At 43.4% G+C, this 19968-nt stretch overlaps 2 protein-coding genes across 9 annotated transcripts in view; both read left to right on the top strand.

Annotated features, from left to right (window-relative positions):
• The window catches only part of AKAP6 (A-kinase anchoring protein 6), a 563915-nt gene extending 550124 nt beyond the window's left edge, over positions 1–13791 (top strand). For all 3 annotated transcript variants that reach the window (XR_006727664.2, XR_012507556.1, XR_012507555.1), the window contains one exon: positions 12477–13791. The gene's annotated coding sequence lies outside the window, so the exon portion shown is untranslated. The remainder of the gene's footprint in view (positions 1–12476) is intronic.
• A 5593-nt stretch (positions 13792–19384) lies between these two features.
• Positions 19385–19968, top strand: part of NPAS3 (neuronal PAS domain protein 3) — a 794663-nt gene continuing 794079 nt past the window's right edge. For 5 of the 6 annotated variants that reach the window (XM_074365666.1, XM_074365667.1, XM_074365665.1 and 2 more), the window contains exon 1: positions 19394–19515. In XM_074365666.1, the coding sequence (XP_074221767.1) occupies positions 19466–19515 (50 nt within the window). In that variant the 5' untranslated portion in view covers positions 19394–19465. Of the gene's footprint in view, positions 19516–19968 lie in introns of all 6 variants that reach the window. The other variant, XM_074365668.1, reaches the window with a different exon arrangement.

Below are 19968 nucleotides of genomic sequence, written 5' to 3'. Positions count from 1 at the left end.
GCAGGGGTAAAGCAGAAAAAGCCAGTAACAAATTATTCAGCTTCAGATGACTGAATGCTCAGTGGAGGCAGGACTAATTGGGAAAATTAGGAGGTTAGGAGGCATCAGAGTAAATACCCCTAAAGATTTTGGCTCCCCAGACTCCTCTAAACCTTCAGAGCCTGTGTAGGGGGCCTGTTCATCCCTATTAAGAGGTAGAAATTTTCTTTCTTCTGGAAAGACACAGCAGGGGCTTCTTCCCAGAAAGGCAATGGGGGCTTCCCCTCAAGGTCTGCCTCTACCACTTTCTGGCTGCCATGTTGGCTACTAAAATCAAGTCTCAGCATAACACAGTTAGAGATGTGCAGAGCCTGATAATAGAGAAATCAATCATATCCTAAATTTGCTACAAAAATTAGCCAGCATATTCCAGCATAAGCTGGGGAAGTGCCCCTGGGATTAGATTTTGAGTGTGCTTGACAAAGAAGTCTAGAACATAAGACTGGATAAAGGACACTTTATTGACTTACGGGTACTCTCTTGAAATATAGGATTTCACCTTGGCAAGGACATCAATACATGGTATACATCTTTTGATTTGGCAAATGTGTTTGTTACTTTCTATCCTAATCAGGAAAGGTGAACAAAAACAGTTCTCCTTGTCCACGTATTATGGCTAACTCTATACCTATACAGTTTTGCCCGTGGGCTATGTAAACTCTGTCATAAAATAGTCCTAAGATATCTGAACCACCCAGTGTCCTTCAGAATATCACATTTATCCATTGCACTGATGATATTATGCAGATCAGGCAGGTTGAGTAAGAAGTGGCTAGCATCCTGAAAGCCTTGGTAAGACACATGTCCTCCAGAGGACAGGAAATAAACCATATGAAGCTTCTGTTATATCAATAAAATTTTAGAGACCCAGGAATTATAGAATCATAGACATGCTGAGACATCCCCTCCAAAGTACAAAAAGATTAAAACAAAACAAAACAAGACAAATTGCTGCATCGTGTATAACCTACAGCAAAGAAAGGAGCGCAAAGCCTAGGAAGTTTCTTTGGGTTCCAGAAGCAACACATCCCACACTTGGGAACACTGCTTTGGCCCAAGTACCAAGGGCTGGTCCAGACTGCGTGTGCAAGCAGCCAAGCTGGGCGGACCATATATCAGGCATGTTCTATGATTTTGAAGATGTCAGTGGTGGAAAAGATACAGTGGAATTTAAGGAATACCCCTGTTGGTGAATCTCAATGCAGGCCCCAGGGGTTCTGAAAGAAATCCAAGCTGTCTGCAGCAAAGAATGATACACTTTTGAAAACCCATCAGGAGCAGTCCAGGTGATGACTAAGGTAAGGGAAATTGAGAGTGGAGAGTGGGAAGAAGGGCCATGAGGCAGGCCAGCTGCAGGAAGGGCTGTAGTTCATTTTAGGAAGAGACCCGCTGGGGTCCTGGAGAGCTGCTCCTGAATGGAGACATGGATCTGTGTGGGACCGGGGTGGCCTGTGGCCACCACAGACGTGTGCTGCTTGGATCTTCCTTCAAGAAAGAACTTGCCATTCAGCTGTGAGACAGCCGACACACTCCGGGGGCAGTGCCTTCACAGTCTGTCACAGCTTCAGAGCCAAAGCCACGCTCTTTCTCGTGGTCCTCACACAACGACTGAGCATGGTGGGGTTGCCAGGGCCTGCCCCCTTCTGCCCAACGTGGAATTCTTCTGACACATGACCCGACTCCCCTGGGTTTCATAGTCTGAGATCCCTCCCTGCCTGATTCTGCCTCCAACTTTCTTTTCACAAATCTCAGATTTGTATCCTGATCTAAAGACTTTGCCACACCCTCCTTCCTCTCTCTTTATCTTCTGTGGGCGTTGTTACCCGTCTCCATCCCACACACACCCTAAAACCTCTTGCACTCCTATCTTCATCTTTGCATTTACTTCCCAGTCACGGTAACTAAATAACTTGATTCTGTTTTTTGGCTAAAGAGCAGTTGAATCCTCCTTCAACTTAGTTCATGGAAACTGTTCACCAGTGCCCTATTACACCGGAAATTTTGCTACAATCACTTCTACTTTAGCCTCATTTCTCAAAACTATAGTGCAAACCATAGGTTTGTGGTCAGCAGACTGGGGTGATGATTTAACCTTCAGGAGTCCTTTGCTTTTTTTAACTACTTTTTACATTTGAATGAAAATAAAATTACTTCTTTGCTCCCTTCCTGTTATATCCTGCCACAGGTCTCCGTCAAAGATGTTTCTGATTACGTGGTGAGGAGGACATCCATACCACAGAACGATGTGTGTCCATGGAAGAAATGTGAATACTTTGAATGTTAAGCATAGTTTTGCATCCTTAGGTCATGTGTTTCCCATATTATTCTGGAGTTAAATCTCCAAATATTATTTCAAATTGTTTCTCTTCCTCTGTTTCAACAGTACCTTTGTAAGGACTTTGAAGATGTTTTCTTTCACTGATATTTAAGGAACACTGATTTTAAGAAGGATCTGGTTTCCTTTTTCTTACCCTCTTATTTTTCCCACTGGTTTTAGTCTTTTCCGTAACTTTTATTAAGCTATCTTTGAGTTCAGAAGGCTGAGAGAATTTTTCTTTTAAAAAGGAAAGCTTGCCTACCAGGCAGTTTTATATTTTTCCCCAAGCACTCAACAGTCTAATCTTTTTCCCATTTAAAATGAGAAAGAGTTTAGCGAGAAACTGACTTGATGTTAGGACAGGAGCTTCGGGAAGCTCTAATCTCAGTGACAGCTTTAACAAACCAATCCCACTCTCTGGCCTCCTACATATTGAACAGGACCTGCTCTTTCTGGCCCTCCAGGTACAAAAGTAAGCCTCGAAAGCACTTCTATGAGGGCTCTGTGTTCACTCTTTCTTTTGGTTTTCTCTTCTGTACTTTCAGGATCGTGAGTTTTTGCAAGATATTCCCTTCTCTTTTAGAAGCGGAAGAATTTAGAAAGGGAATTAGACTTTGGTTGCCTTTGAAATATTTGTTCCAGTTTTACTATTTGTCCAGCTCCCAAAATGGTGATTTTTGGAACTGTTTTGAAATATTGAGTCTTCAAAGGAATGTTTTGTTTTATATTTTCTCTTTTTCACATAAAGAAACTGATGACATAAATTTTTTATGCTAAGGAGAGAGACTTTTGCCTCAGAAAAAATTGTGTTATACTTACCTGTTACAATGTTGCTTATTGGTTACCAATAATTACCCATGCCAGTGGCCCTCAAACTGTAGGGTACGTCATAGTCACCTGGAGGGTGTGGGCCCCAATCCCAGAATTTTTTATTCAATAGATGAGAATCAAAAATTTGCATTTCTCCCAAGTTCCCAAGATGATGATGCCAGTCTGGGAACCATACACTGAGAACCATTGATCTATGCCATTGCTACCATGACCCAGTATGGACCGACCCCCACCCCACAATTTCTATGAGGATTCCTAATTGAACTAGAATGTTATGACCATTTTATATCATTGCTGAATGCACTTAGAATGGAAAGTAAAGAAGCCTGATTTATTTCGGGACAATTAATTCTTAACTCTTAATATGAAAACTGTCATTTATCTTCTCAATCTGATTGGTGGTATTACATTCCTTTGATTCTTACAGGAAAAATATGGATGGCCAATTATTTGTAAAACAATAACCAACAACTAAAAAATATCAGCCATTTTAGTTGTCTTTATTTTTATTTTTCTTTAGTTTTTCCAAATATTTAGTGGAGTCTGTTGCAATTTATGAAGTTTTTCCATCTGTAAATGTGGGGCTGATACTATGTACTTTGTGGTGTTGTTGTGATGTTTAAAGGAGAGAAGGTGTATACAATGCCTAATATTAATTTTTCATTTTTGTTTCTTTACCCACTTTAACACCATTAATCCTTTGTGGGTATTTAAATAATATATATATTCTACTCTGAAAACTCAGAGAAATAAAAGAGTACAAGTTATTTTAATGTGGGATTATTTTCCATTAGCTATTATATAGATTTTTTTTCAAAACAGGAATAGCACCTTCCATGTAGACTAGGCATATTATTTTAGACTATTATTGCAAACTTCAGCTTTTTGATTAATGCTATTGCTAAATCCATATAATACCATCAGTGATAGCTTCCACCTAGAAGAGTGTTTGCATGTCAGGCACTGGGCTAAACACTTTGTATTATTTACTTTATTTCAGCCTTATAACAACTCTATGATGCTGTCTTTTCCAACTTTTACGGATGTTAGTTCATTGCTGCTTCTCTTACCTATAGTGGAACTTTCACATGAGCAGCAGCTTTGTTTTATGTCCTGCTGCCTAAAAGAATACTTGGCATATAATAGGTGCTCAAGGAGTATTTGTTGAAATAAATTCATGCATCATTAAAAGGAGATTAATAGAAGCAACTCTTCCCTGAGCAATTAAATAATTTGCCTCAAGTCCTTGGCCAGGTTAAAACCCAGGCACTGGATTTCAAGTTTTCCCTCTCCCGACCCCCTAACATACACAATAGAATATGGAGTTTTCTAAGCTGTTGTTAAAATATCTGAGTTTCTCTATAACTTTCAAATGCAACATAACTTTTCAAATACAACAGTGTGTATGGTACTGAATGTGCTTGAAAAGAGACCTGGAGTTAGAAGGTTAAGAGACGCTCAAGTTGAAGGGAGGAGAGTCTTTGGTAGGGAATGGTTGGAGGCAGTGAGTCATTCTAGAGACGTAACTTGTCCTTGTGCAGAACCAGATTGTAAATGTTAAGACACCTAAGATCACCAGCAGGAGGATCTCTCATTCTCAAACTGCTGAATACCTGCAGTCAATCCCTTACTGAAAGGTGTAGGGTTTCCCAGGGTCCATGTTCCCACTATAAACACAGCAGTGGGATAATCCTGATTCTTGTTGCTGATGCCTCACAGTCTGAATATGGGCCAAAGGAACAATAGTTGACCACATTACTATTGAATAAGTCTGCCTGGATTTAATTCTATGTTATCAATCAAATTGAACATACACCTCACAATACAAGACTCCTTATTACACTAAAAGTCTAAAATGTTGTCATTTTCTTCATTTTAACAAAAGAAAAAATATATATAATCACATTTGACTCTTATATCCCAAACATTTATACAAGAGAGAGAGAAACTTCTATCCTACATTAGCAATTATTAATTTGCATTTTTTTTGTTACACAACGCTGGAGTGACTGCATATACAGTATATTTTACTTCTTTAATATTCAGTATTTCTTTTTAGAAAAAGATTAAAAAAACTATAATAAACCAAGATCTTTGGCAACAAAGCAATTTCCAAGTGAAAATACTTTCTATCATTCTCCAAAGTAAAACAAAATAAGATTGGCAAAACTTTGAAATCTGAGCAGTTGGTTTAAATGGTTTCCCTCATACATAATAACTTATAATTCTCAATAAATCTTCCTCAAATTTATAATTTTCTTTGACTGTGACCGCACAAATCACTTTTTAGGAGGGATTATTTTTCAGTCAAAACAAGTAAAATTAAAACAGAGTTATGTTAGTGTTTTACATTGTGCAAAGGTACACAGATGACATTTCTCTGATACGCATCCTTTCTTGATTCCCCTGAGTCAAAAGCTCTGAAAAGCTGTCTCCGTAAATAAGTCAGCCAAGAAGCTGCTTCTTCAGTGACTTCCATCAAAAATATATCTCACAGTTGGGATATAACTCTTAGACAAGATTACTTTACATTCTATAATAAATGATTAATTCTTCAGTAGCTTATCATCTCTTTGAGATATGCCTTTGATATGAGTCACTAATAACAAGTAGTGATTTAACTTCAAAAGGTTGTTACTACCCTCCTATTTGGTTTGTGTCTTGAGCAGCTGTCCAGGGTACTTAAACAAAATTAATTAGCGTAAATACTTAAATTACAGATCTTTTCTTTTTTCTTTTGGATTGTGGGTTTTGAGAAACTGAAGATGCTTTGTACAGTAAGTCAGTTTGTTTTTTCATTTTGAACAAGATTTAAACATCCTCCGGCTTGAGAATAATGATAAACAATACAGAAAATATTTGCGGCTGCCTGTGAAACTGTGTTGGAAAGATTGTACAACACTTTGAAAACAGCATTAAGGTGTTTTACTTATGGTACAGATATAATATGATTAAATATTATGTCTACATAGATTATGAACTTAAAGGTCATTGACTCTAACAGTGAAAAAAAATTCTTTATCAGATTTCCTAGAAGGTGGGCATTTTTTTCTGCTAAAATATGTCCCAAGTAAGGGAGGCTCAGCCCCTCCAGAGGTTCTGAATAATGTAAAATGTCTTCCTGCTATGGAACGTAATCTAACTCTTCCTGTGTTTCATCTTTCCATCCTTCTGATGTATCATTCTGATTTCTTGATTCCCATTTTTTTCTTAGAGAACAGAGGGAAAATTAAATTCCTGGTCCCAGATCTTCAACATTAAATGTTGGAATTGCTTTGCTCAAAACTATACCCACTTCCTGGATGACAGTATAAGAAAACAAAATGCCTATTTCTGAGTCCACATGAAATCAAAATCCTAAGTACAATATTTATAATAATCCATTAATGATTTGATAGCAAAGCAATACATAATTTGCAAAGCGTATTTTCACTCTTGAAAATAAACACAGCAAAAAGAGGGTTTTTTTTTTTTTTTTAATTGAGGTACTGGGGATTGAATCCAGAACCTCATGCCCTCATGCATGCCAAACATGCGCTCTACCACTGACCTATACCCACTCCTCCAGGAAAAAAGAGAGTTTATACTTTTCCTTTTACTTATTGGTCATAATAACTACTTGAGACTTACTTTGAAGATAGCAGTTCTCAAGGTGTGAGCTGAGGACATTTTCAGGATATCCATGAAGTCAGAACTATTTTAATATACTATAATAATACTAATAATATAATAATTCTGAGATATTATTTGCCTTTCTCACTGTGGATGCTGATGGTACAAAGTCAATGGTGAGAAAAACTGCTCGGGCATTAGTGTGAATCAAGGCGGTAACATTAAACTCTACTAATAGTCACTGTATTCTCTCCTGTCTCACATTCACAGTCAAAAACTACAAGTTTCATTTAAGAACATCATTGATGAAGCAGTAAGAATTATTAACTTTATTAAATGTGGACCCTTGAATACATATCTTTTAAATATCCTTTTGTGATGAAATGGGAAGTACCTCTAAAGCATGTGTGCTACATACCTATATGTATCTCAAAAAAATACTTGTGCCATCATTTTCATTGCAAGCTGAACTAGCCAATTTTTTCGTGGAACACTATTGATGCTTGAAAGAATAACTAACAAACAATGAGCATTCAGCTGTAGGTATCTGGCAGACATTTTCTTGAAAATGAATAAAATGCATCTGTCACTTTGAAGATACAACTGACAGTACTTGATTATCAATAATAATATTGGAGATTTCAAGTGAAAATTAGAATTTTAGGAAACTTGTGCCTGCCACTGTAAGCTTGATAGCTTCCCAATACATAAAGACTTTACTGAGCAGAGTGGTAGTGACACTAGCAAATGTGATTTTTTTAATATTGTAAAATGAAATGATCTTTGGAAGATCTGCATAATCCAGTTAGTTAATGTTTTAAAAATGATCCCTGCATGATGATACAAAGTAATGCATGGACAAAAAAATCTACAGTCCAATGGATTTCAATGATTAGAGTGTGAAAATTTTCTTAATATGATTCCAGATTCCACATTACAGGTAACTTTTAAGAAATTACTACTTGTTGAGTGTTGGCTTAACAACAGCAAAGAAGAATATCCACAAGTAAATGTAAAAGCTGTTAAAATTTAACTTATCTCTTTTCTAACCACGTGTCTAGGTGAAGCTGGATTTTCTTCACCAAAACAATTTATTGTAACAGACTGAATATAGAAAAGATACGGGACTCTGGTTGTCTTCTATTAAGCCAGACAGTAAAGAAAACGAAAACATATAAAACAATTATTACTCTTCTAATTTTTCATTTGGGAAAAACAGTTAATTTTTAAAATAAAAGACGTTATTTAGGTTAACAGGTAAAGAATTTATTGTTAGTTTTTAAATGAACTAATGAATAAGAACTTTTTATATATGTGTGTTAATTTTGACTGCCTTAAATTTTGAGAAATGTGAGCTACATAATCCAAAACTCTTGAGTGGCCCCCAAATGTTTAAGAGTTAAATAGGACTTGAGACAAAAATGCTAGTGAATCATTGCACTAAAGAATACTCTGGTGAAAGATCACAGTTATCCTTACCCTCATTAACTATAATAGATTGGAAATAAAACTCAAATATCTTCATTTCCATTAATAACCAATACAGTAGTGGATCTGCTATCTGAATTGTATTTACACTTTGTGAAGCTATGTTATTTTATGCCTTTACATTTCTTGCATAGGATTAATGTCAGAAGTTTACTGCCCTTTGTGTAAAGCAGAACTTCAAGCCTCTAGGAAAGTGCTCAGGACTTTAGGGAACACTTACAGTGTTTTTGTCTGGTGTCTTTCTTGACTTTGATCAAAAGAATTAGTCATGTATAATTTCAGGTATATCATTGTAGAGTTTAAAATAAGTAACTCTTTAAACTTGACAACATTCATACATAGAGCATATAAATATTTCTAAACTTACCTGGGTAACCATCGAATACTTTCCCATCTTTACAGAAGAGAACTTAGAAGAGAAATTAAGAGATTTTCCTCATGGTGATGATTACCTTTCACTGAATAATTAACATGAGTCAGGCACTGTACTAAGTACTTGATACACTTTATATCAATTAAACCCTGCAACAATCCTTTGAGCTTTACAAAAAAAAGGACCTGAGGCTTGGTGAAGACAAACAAGTTGCTTGAAGTCACCCAGCTTGTACATGGTAGAGCTGTATTCAAACCCAGAATGCACGATGCTCACCCCAGGCTCCTAGCCATGTTTTATTACTCTTCTCATCTGCTTCAACTCCCAGCACCCCATGCCACTTTTGCACTTTTTACATAAATGTGTTGTTGCCTTTAGGACAATTTATTGCAATTTATTTCTTTACATATTTACTTCTGCTAAGAAACTCTTGGCTCCCTGAAGGAAGGAACTGTGCCTGAATCCCCAGCATGCAGGACAAATCCATTTGTGCTGGCCTGAATTAATACTAAGTTAGGTTGTGGAAGCCGAGAGAGCCTAAAGAACTTGCCCTTGACCACTCAAGTGTGTGTAGCAAACTTGGGATCTGACCTCCCAACACAACCCTCCATCACAAGCACTGCAGGTCAGTGATTCTCAAATATGGTGCCTGAAGCATATCAATATCATCTAGGAATTTGTTAGAAATGCAAATTATTAGCCCCACCCCAGCCCTACTGAATAAGATACTGTAAAGGTAAGGCCCAGAAATCTGCTTTAATAAGCCCTTCTTGTGGTTCTGAGGCATGCTAAAGTTTGAGAATCACTCCTCTAGGTGGAGAGATATAACACTTTAATAAAAACAGAATGGTGGACACAGCATGGAGCCTAATAAAACCAGTTGCTGATTTGCTATGTGATTAGATTTATAAAATATCCTATCCTACTGAAAATGAAAAATTCAAGTAAAAAATTCATCTAGTATGGTTGTTTTCATTTTGAGAAAAAAAACCAGTCCAAAGCAATTAGTCACTCCTTCAATCAACCAGGCACTGAATTAATAATTTTATAATTAATAAGAAAATTAAGTGAAGGAAAGAGTCCATTGGCTATTTAAGTATGCCTACCTGGAGGAATCAAGCCCAGCAGAAATAAAATTTCCAGTTTGCACTAAGTGTATTTTTCATTGAAACAAAAAGGAGCATGGGCCTTTAGATTTGTGGCACAAGTCCCAACTCATATAGAACCAACATCTGGGACTCCTTTATCACAAGAGGTAGATTTTAAATTGTCTCCTAAAAATTAGAAAATTTCAACTCCAGAATCAAGTCCTCTTTCATGAAAAAAATAAGCAACAAAATGTTTTTGAGACTGATGTTTAAAGACAAATTAGTCTTTTAAGTATGTTGAGAGAATTTAGTTATTTTGTGTGTAAGTCTAAGTTTAGCTTTAGTTAGATTCTATTGATTGGCACATGCTTTGGAATAAGATTACCACAATGTGTGAATATTTTAACTTAAAAAAAAAAACTGGATTTGAGACCCATCCCCACTCACTGATTTTTTTAAAAACAGTTCCTCCTCCCCTACTGCCTGCTGCTGAATTTAAAAAACAGCTATAGGATTTTCTTCTCTTTTAACTAAAGCTCTTCTCTTTCTAGCTGTATATTTATAAAGTCCTCTGAGAATTAGTTTAGCATAATAGCTTGAGATATTTAGTATTTGATATAGGTAGTATTAATATGAAAAAATCCCCAGTACTCTCCTTATATATTATATATGGACACACATATATTATAAATAATGATTTATTAGATATTCTCTCTTAATTCCTTAGTTTCTCTTCTGGAATTTCAAGTAAGACATTATTGCTAAGTTTATGTTATTTTTTTTCTCCCATGACATTATAGTTTTGCTTTCGGATGGACTAGGGGACATATTAATAGCATGGTAAACTTAGCAGTAAGAGCTTGAATTCAATTTGGATTAAGGAGAAAAGAGAAAATTATTTAAATAAAAATTTTAACCCCTCTACAGAATGTAAAATCTCCTTCCCAGGATGTGGAGGGACCTTGATTTTAGCTCAGGGCTCTTCCTACAATGAAGACTCACCTCTCAGATTGTTGTAAATTATCTCACATTTTTATTTTTTTTTTAATGGAAAAAAAAATACCTCCCACTGAAGCATGATCACTTCAATAAAACACTGTTTCAGAGTAAAGCATTTCTTACCTTATTCATTACATAAAGTATTTTCATTCTATTTATTTTGTTTTGCTTTTTCTTATTCTGAACTCTGTGTACTATTTTATTTTCCTCTTAAATAGCTGACCAAAGTAAAGCAAAAATTAGATACAATCAAGCTTTGTGACACCTCTCTCCTAACCTGTCATTGGCAGTTTCTGACAGCCAATCATGAAAATTTGAAGTCAAACCACTTACCTCTAAGTAAATGGAAATGAATATCCAAAGAATAGATATTTTTATCAGATGAACAAAAGGCACAGTTGTACACTGACAACGAGGATGAAGATGTAAATATGTAATTGTGGTAGCTGTGTATATATTATATGTATGTACTCAGAGTTAAAACATCATAAAATCCTTTTCTATATCTCTACATACCCTAATACGTAGATTTGTGGGGGAGAGGAGGTTATTATATGAGAAAGTATACAGTGTAATGCTAACTGGAGCCCTTTGGTTGGATGAGTGCCAAAGCAACTTTCAAAATATTTCAAAACAGCTGCTGGCATGTAAAGATTTTAACTGAAAGAGTAGACTAATGAAATCTGAATTACTAATGAGGGAATAAACTTATATTTTCCTTAAGGTCCTAAATGAACATGGAGATAAGCAGATCCAATAAGGAATTTGTCTTTCATGCATGCAAACCAAACTTCCAAAATTTTACATGTAAGGACAAAATACTGAAGCAGACTTAGGCATCCTAATGTAACCTACTGTCTAAGTCTTCTTTGAGTGTTCTGTGTATTTCTATTTTAGAAAAGAAGTTTCTGGAGGGCAGGAGCCATACTAATTCTCTTAAATACGTATAGTTGACAGCTTGAAACTTTGCATTTGAATGTGCTTATTAAACTCTATTTTAATAGTATCAAATACAATTGAAGTAGCTTCAGCATATCTAATTTTAAACGTCTTACAATAGAGCTCATATATTCTTTCCAGTGGGATGTTTGCCCTTTGGGCTTCCAAGAAAAACTTGCCTTCCAGAAGAGAAGGGAAGCAGAACCACGTATTTCCAGACCAACTATTCTGCAAAATAAATAGTTAATAAAATATAATTGCTGGTCTTTTCTATTCATCAAATCAGTATTAAAAACAATTGAAGGAGAAGGGTGATACTGTATAAATATAACTCATTGTTGATTATGCAGAGAATGCTTTAACAGAGAAAGAAATTTTCTAAAAATCCTGCTTTTTTGGCCAAAGCTGATTTTAACCCCCTTTGGCATCATTTCGCACATTAGGGACTGCCTCTGGATCAACAGGCTCTGGCTTGGAACATCGCATGTATACAGGGGAACAAGAGCCACTTGCTGGAAACCTCCACCAACTGGTTGGCCTGGTTATGAGATGCCAGGCACGGGCACCACCCCACAATGAGCCAATAATTCAGACAAATGCTATTGTAGAGAAAGCCACTGCCTGCATATATGTTCATTTGTAGCTTACTTTGTCAGCCGGTAACTGGGCTTCCTTTGGCCTACAGTACTACTGGCCTGACCAAATCAGTCAGAGAATGCGACCTTTTCCCAACCCCTAGAACATTCTTGACCTCTCTATAACTGGCACGAACTCCCATTTCTTTCAACAGGAAAGCCTGTCCAGATCCAAGGGGTAGCATTTGAGATCTCCTGTTCAGACCCATTCCTGAGGATGAGAGGTGGAGAGGGGAGAGCGCAGAGACCAGAGTCGACCTGCAGGGACTACTGGGAAGAGGACCCACATCTGTGATCTGATCACTAGAAGGCGGCTTTGCACCTACCCAGGTACCCCTACCCTCTCAACACCCCTCACCCCCGCCGGTTCAGTGACTTTGCATTTGGCCACTGAACAGGTATCCCTGAATGAAATATTTTTAAACTAGAAAATGACCCCTTCCCAGGAAGGAGGTAGTCAGGGCCTCAGTTAGATCTTAGCTAACTCCTGGGATCCCTAGTACACGCCACAGATGCTCATTACGATTCTTTTTACGTGCAACATGTGGGGGACGAAGCAGTTTCATATCTCCTGGCATTATCTGCCGTCCAAAGCATTTTCTTTGAGAGGAAAATGGAAACGCAGCTGCGCCATGGGCCCGGCCAGCCAAAGCTGGGGCTGCCTCCCCTGTCTCCCAGTGGCTGCCGGGCGCGGGCGGCTTCTCCGGAAACTGACTCGGGTTAGGGGAGCGCAGAGGTTGCTCCGCCAGCGCGGGACGCCGCTGGGGCGCGGACCGTCCTTTGTGAGGCTTGGCTATTCTCCCGGAGCCACGAGGGGGTAGAAGGGGACGCCCAGGTCTGCTGCGAGGGCAGGCGTCTGGCCTCCAGACCTTGTGCGGGGACGGCGGGCTGGGCAATCTGTACGGCTCTCATCCTTGGCAACTTCTGACCAATCGGCCCTGCCCCTCTGGGTCCCAGCGGCCGGCTGCGCCCCAAGCTCAAAGGGTTAAGCAGGTGCCTGGCCCGGAGAGGCACTATTGGCCGAGGGTCGGGCGATGCGGCCGCGGCCACCAAGCTCCACCGAGCCCAACTTGGGTTTGCGCGGCGGGCGCGGCGGCCACTCGTTCCTCAGCTGCCAGGCCCGGGCCTCGGTGTGCGGGGAGAGGAAAAGAGAAGAAAACGAGATGGGGCAACCAACAGCAACACCAGCAAAGCGTGTCGCGTGTGGGAGACCGCAAGAAGAGGGGAGCCCGAGCACCGCTTTGCGTAGGGGCTGCACCCTTCGCCCGGCAACTCAGGTCCCGACTAGCGACCGAGAAGAAAGAGGGAGGAAGTGGGGCAACGGGGTGGTCCTGGGCAGGAGGTGGGGGTAATCATCCTCCCGCTGTCCCCACCCACTATGCAGGCGAGGAGTGCAAGTTGTCATAAAAAGGAGCGCCCAAACCACAGCATCCCTTCTTGCCCCCTAAAGAAACATCGATGTAACAATGTAAAGAAGTAACTGGAAGACACAAGGAAATAAATGCACGTGTTTTCTCTTTTTGTTTCCCTGGTGGTTGGAATTTGCAGAATTAGCCCCAGTTGTGGCTGCTAGTTATTCGTTTCCTCATTCGAAAGGGGCGTACGAACATGGATCATTAGGGGCTCACCCGGATCGCTCCAGCTGGACCTACAATCTCCACCTCGCAAGTTTGTCCAAGACCAACACGCCCGCCCACCAGGAGCGAGGAGAGTCCCTTCTTATAAAAGGAACAAACTCTCCGTTGCACAAAAGCAGCTCCCCCCTCCCTTTCTCCTTTGCACACCATTCCTCTTCGATAAGCATCAAGTTCTCAGTAGTCCAACTTGCAGTTGGCAAACCTCGCACTGCTTGGTGTACAGAAGACGGGCAGAGAGGGGTCCCGGCCGGGAGGGGAAGCTCTGTGCCCCCATTCCTGCACACGCGGGCTGGAGTCCAGGTTGCTGGAAGCCGTAGGAGGCGCGAGCCAGCCTTGATGCTAGTTATTTCTCTAGAGAACAGAGGGGAGAGTGCGCCTGTCTTACACTTTGGGTTGGAAGTGCGCGGTGTGTGTGTGTGTGTGTGTGTGTGTGTGTGTGTGTGTGTGCGCGCGTGTGCGCTGAGGGGGCGGGAAAGAAAGGCACCCTCCGCTGCCCGTCATTCCCTTGCACCGGCCAAGTCCTCTCCAAGCCTCCCGGTGCATCCTTCCTCCGCCACCCCCTCCCCTTCTTCCCTCAGCTGGGCTCTCGCGGCGCAGCCGGAGCAGCCAGTGAGAGCAACATCCTGGAAAGAGGGGGGAGCACCACCGCCCCCCAAAAGGGAAAAAAGGCCCCACCCTGACACGTTTTGCTGTTTGCAAGTCCCTCGCACTCCCCCCGCACCTCCTCCTCGCGCTTGTGGCCCCCCCAGCCCGCTGCGCGCACATCAAAGCGCCTCTCCGCCGCGCACAGTGGCCGCGGCTCACTAATGGGATTGCAGGCTGGTGCCTGGCTCCGCTGCTGCCGCCGCCGCTGCTCGCGCTGCTGCTGCCGCCGCCGCCCGAGCCCCAGCCCGAGCCCCCGCCAGCCCTCGCCCAGAGCCGCCGCGCCCGGGGGCCGAAGCCGCGGCGATGATCCGAATCTTTCCGGATTTCAGCGTGCAGGTGACGGCCGCGGCGGCCGGCGGGGCGGCCGCAGGGGTGCCGGCCGGCGCGGGCATGGGGAGGGCCGGCGCCGCGGCCAACGGCACCCCGCAGAACGTCCAGGGCATCACCTCCTACCAGCAGCGGTGAGTAGTCTCGCCTGGGCTGGGATAGTCCCCCTGCCCCGGGGTCCTGGGGTGGGACTCACTTTGCCTCCTGTTTTATGCGTTACAACACACATGCACATCGCCAGGGCTTACTTTGCTTGCCCCTTGTTCTACAGATAAGACAGAAAAAAATAATTCACAATTCGGATTGAAAGGCACTGTAGTGTACTGGAGAAGTCAAGTCATCCTTTGCCTTCTGCCTGGCCCCAAATCCACAGCCTCAACCCCGCATAGCCAAGGAGTTACAGCGAAGTCTGAGACACCGCACAAGGTGCTTTTGCAAAGTTTGGGATCCCCGTCCCCTTCAGCGGAATTTTCTCAATGCCTCTGCTTGGTGCGGACTCGCGCTGACGGGCAGCCAGGGGGGCAATTGATCAACCGGAGGCTGATTGATCATTTGTTTCCAAACAGAATAGGAACGATTTTCACGTGTAGCTGTAGACTTGCAATTCTACATAATAGTGTTATCATGTCACCTGTTACTACAGGGAAATACAGCATGAAATCCGAGTCTCCTCGGCGCTGTTAAGTATTCATCTTAAACGTATTATAATGCAAATGCGTAAGATTCAGAGATGCAAGTTAGGGAGCAAATTTTACAAAGTTAGCTTAGGTGGTAAAAAGGAAGTTTTAAGGTATTTCTTGTTTGCATTTCTTCCAAACATTTATGGATTTAAAAAATATGGTTGTGACATTTAAATAGTAAACATGCTTTGATGCAGTTAGGAAAGAAAGAGGAAAAAATTTAGTACCACCAACAGCCCTAGAACCCTGAAGTTTTTCCTTAAGAACAACTTGCGATGTTCCAAGATTTTATCAAAAATGTAAACCACAAAAATGTGCTGAGAAAAACTAACAATGTAGCATGGAAGGTAAGCTTCCCATTTGTGGGGATCAGTTTTACAGACGATGAGGAAAAAAAGAACACACGAAAGTGTGAAATTAAATATTTGTGTTTCCCAGATTGCACACGATTAAACATCTGAGAGATTTGCCAATGGCATTTAACTTAAAATATACACAATGCATAATTCAAATAACAGCTCCTATTTTTACCTTGTATTTCAAACTTCATTGATTTGAGAACCTTTGATTTGAACCAACAGTGTTTAAACTGAAAAGGTTAAGATAATCTATCACTGCCATATTTTGTGCCTTCTAACCAATGGCCCAGCGACCAGAGCAGATTTTGCATAATGCACTGAGTGTTTTCCAAGTTGATGCTCACTATTGCAAATATTCTGCAGAAGACTTCATTATATGCTCTGAGTACTGTCGGAAGTTTTAAAAAGAGAGTCTTGAAAATAACTCAAAAAGAGGCTATTCCTTGTCAAAGAGATTTTTTTATTTAAATTATTTTAGTCTTGTTTTACTTCAGTGATTACAAGAACCTTTAATACAAAAGATCTGGGAATCTTTCAAACATAAAGAACTAGAAAAGAATTAGATTTTTCCTTTTCATGGTTCAGATATGGGGTTTTTTTTTTTTTGTCACTTGTAAAACATTTAAATGACAATAGAATCCAGCGGTCACTTTAACTAGGAAGTGCAGGCAATAGTCACAATAGTATGGTCTGTGAAGTACGTAGTCAGGGGTCAGAAATGTCAGATGGCCTTTGGACGATTTCAGGAACCTCCGGGGAACTTCAACTAACCCTGAAGATATGAATTGGGTGTAAGAAGTGGTCATAAATTTTCAGCCTTTAGGTTTACTCTCAGAGTGTTGGTGTCCTTCACCATAAAGATCTCCCCAGGGCCAATTTCCCTGCAAGTCAGGAGCACCCATGGGTAATCCTCTGTGGTCCCCCACTCCAATACTGAAAGCTACACTGATGCTTCTGCCTTCATCTTTGAATTTGGGCCACTTTATCAGGTCTCTGACTCCCACTGCAGTTCTAAAGACTAAAGCTTTAAAAAATAATCAGCTCTAAACTTTAGCCTTTAGGAAGTATTATTTCCTTCTCATTTTTCTGTCATATTGACAGAAGAGAAGGTGTGAAAAATGTATCCCTTCTTTGGTTTTGTTACTTAGATATGATGACACCTGTTACTGCCTTTGATTTCAGTTAATTTGGGGAGAGGGGAGTGGGTCATGTGGGGCAGGAAGATTATTGGCAGGGTCTGAGTCAAGAGTCCCCTATCCTATCCTCTGGCATTTTATTAGGAATGTGACCACCTACATGTTAGGCTGCTGGGTTGCAAAGGGCAGACATAGTTTCCACCTCAAGACCTGGATATGTTTGCTAAAGTGAATGGTGACATAATTTTACCCTTTTTCCTCCCTTTTTTCATTAAATTCTTTTGGGAAGTTTGATGACAGAGTGACAGGGTAGGGGGGCGGGGGGCGGTTTCAAGCAAAAAGTGGCCTGTAGGGAGAACACAAGCTTCTCTCATTTGTCATCTTTGGGTAGAAACGCCCTAGGCTGGCTGTCCTGGAGCCAAAACTTCTAGCAGGCAACTTTTCCCCCTCCTTTCCAGCCCACGTATATCTTGTACTCAACACTCTCCACTTCAGCTCATTTTTCAGTCACTCTCATCTTCTCCTACCTGTAGAGTGTAGTCCAAAGAGAACTCAAACACTGTCACGTAGATTAAACACCTCTGCCACGAAAAACACCTGTTTTCCAAGTTTTCAACTCTCAGCCCTACTGTATTGGAATGGTAGAATTGAAGGAGATTCCTTTGCAGGTCTATTTTTTCTTGTTTAAAGTACAATGCAAAGCCTTTGATAGGACTGATGCTTCCCTCTGGAAACCTTTTATTTATTCAAAGTGGAAATGCTTTGGGAGTCCTTTCGACTTTCTTGGGTGACACATGACCAACCCAAGTTTCTCCCTAAAAAGCAGCCCACAGCCGGCAGAGTGGTTTAGCGGAGAAAACGCTCTGACCAGGGGCTCCCCAGGCAACAGGATTCCAGCACTGGCCCTGCACTAAGTGGCCTTTTCTCTAGGCCTCGCTGAGCTGTAAATACAGAGGTCTCTGGGCTAGATCCCAGAGGCCCGCAGTCCGGTCCGGTCCCAGGTCCTAAGAGCGGAGTCGGGAGAGGCATTTTTATCTAACCACGTTTAAAGTCCTGGGGATTCACCCGTGAACCCCGAAGTCTGCAGACTTGTATGTGCGTGAATAACGCAGAAACACCGGCTTTGAAAAGCTGCTGAGAGCACCCGAGCCACAAGGTGCCTGTGCTGCCGCTGCGCCCGCCCCCTGGGCTCTAAGGGCCGCTCCGCCAGCGCACCCCGACACGCTGTCCCCGAAGGCGCGCCCGGGACGCGGTCCTGCCCGAGCCCGCTCCCGTGGCCTCCCAGTTCCTCTGTGTTCCTTTCCTCCTGGCTGCGATACTCGAGAGAAGTGTTCGAAACTGCAACTGAGTGGCGTTGTTGCGCCGGCAGCCGAGCTTCCCAGTCCCTCAACGAGAGAGAGAGAGAGAGAGAGAGAGAGAGAGAGAGAGAGAGAGAGAGGGAGAGGGAGAGAGAGAGAGAGAGAGGGAGAGAGAGAGGGAGAGAGAGAGGGAGAGAGAGAGGGAGAGAGAGAGGGAGAGAGGGAGGGAGAGAGAGGGAGAGAGGCGCAAAGAGAGAGAGAGAGAAACACGGGGGGGGGGAGAGGAGAGAGACATGAAGGGAGAGAGAGAGAAGGGGGGGTGTGTCTGCGTGCAAGAGAGCGCTCTGGAGCAAAGCAGCTGGAAAATGCCCAGAAATACTTTCACAGCGGTCAAGCTGGGAACCCCCTGCGCGTCCTCCCCTCCCCGCCCCTCCTGGCCTAAGCCCCTCCGCCCCCCGCCAGGAGGGTGTGTGCCCCACCTGCCACCAGGCCAGCCTTGGGTGGCTGCGGTGGGGGAGACTGCGGGGGGTGTGGCGGCGCGCAAGGGCGAGAACCCGGAGGCGGCGGGGCCCTGGGCCGGGCTGCCCGCGGGGCCGCGAGGCCGCCTCCCCCCGCCGCCGCCTCCCCCTCCTCCTCCTCCTCCGCCGCCGGTCGCCTGTCTCCGCGCTGGGCATGTCTCGGGAGCCGGAGCGGCCCGGGCCGCGGGGGCTCTGCGGCGCATGGACGGCAGCGGCGCCAGGCGAGCAGGGGGAGGAGAAGGCGCAGGCGGCGGAGGAGGCGGCGACCTGCGGCGAGAGGCACCGGCGGCGCGAGGGGACGGCCGGCCGCCGGCGAGGCTCCGGCCCTACTACTTTTCCGTAGCCTCCTCGCCTCAGCAGCACGGCCGCCGCCGCCGCCGCCACGGCCACGGCGCCGCCCGCTGGGCCGCCGCTGAGCGCCGCGCACGCCCGCACTCACTCCCGCCACCCCACGCACACGCACACCCCCCGCCCTCCCCACGCCCCCCACCCCGGGAGGGGGGAGAGAGGCAAAAAGTAAGAGAGGAAAAAAAATAGCAGGAAGATGGCGCCCACCAAGCCCAGCTTTCAGCAGGATCCTTCCAGGCGAGAACGGTAACACTTTTCTGTTTATTGAACCTGCCGCCGGGGCGGCTGCTCCCGCCGCCGCCGCCGCCGCTGCCGCCGCCGCCAGTGTGGCGGGGCCCGCTCCGCAGCCCGCCTCCTGGGCCGCGAGCCCGCGGAGACCTCGTCTGCGGGCTGGCGGCCCCGCGCTCGTCCGCGGTCCCCGCGCGCATTGTCCGCCCGCGGCGGCTGCGGCAGCGAGCGGGCTCCGGCGGTGGCGGCGGCGGCGGCGCCAGGCTCTCCGAGCGGTCGCACCTCCTCGGCTCGGCGAATGGAGTGACTCGCTGACAGAAAAAAAAAAAAAAAAAAAAAAAAAGAAAGAATGAAAAAGAAAAAAAAAAAGAAAAGAAAAAGAAACAAACAAAAAAGAAGGGGCTGCTGTGTGAGGGGGAGCAGCGGTGCGGGTGGGGGGCCGGGGGATCCCCGGGGCCGCCGCAGGTCCCT

The sequence above is a fragment of the Camelus bactrianus genome, chromosome 6, assembly GCF_048773025.1.
Source record: "Camelus bactrianus isolate YW-2024 breed Bactrian camel chromosome 6, ASM4877302v1, whole genome shotgun sequence".
NCBI classification, from domain to species: Eukaryota; Metazoa; Chordata; class Mammalia; order Artiodactyla; family Camelidae; genus Camelus; species Camelus bactrianus.
Note: the sequence above shows the minus strand (reverse complement) of the source record. Positions and strands in the feature narration are given on the sequence as shown.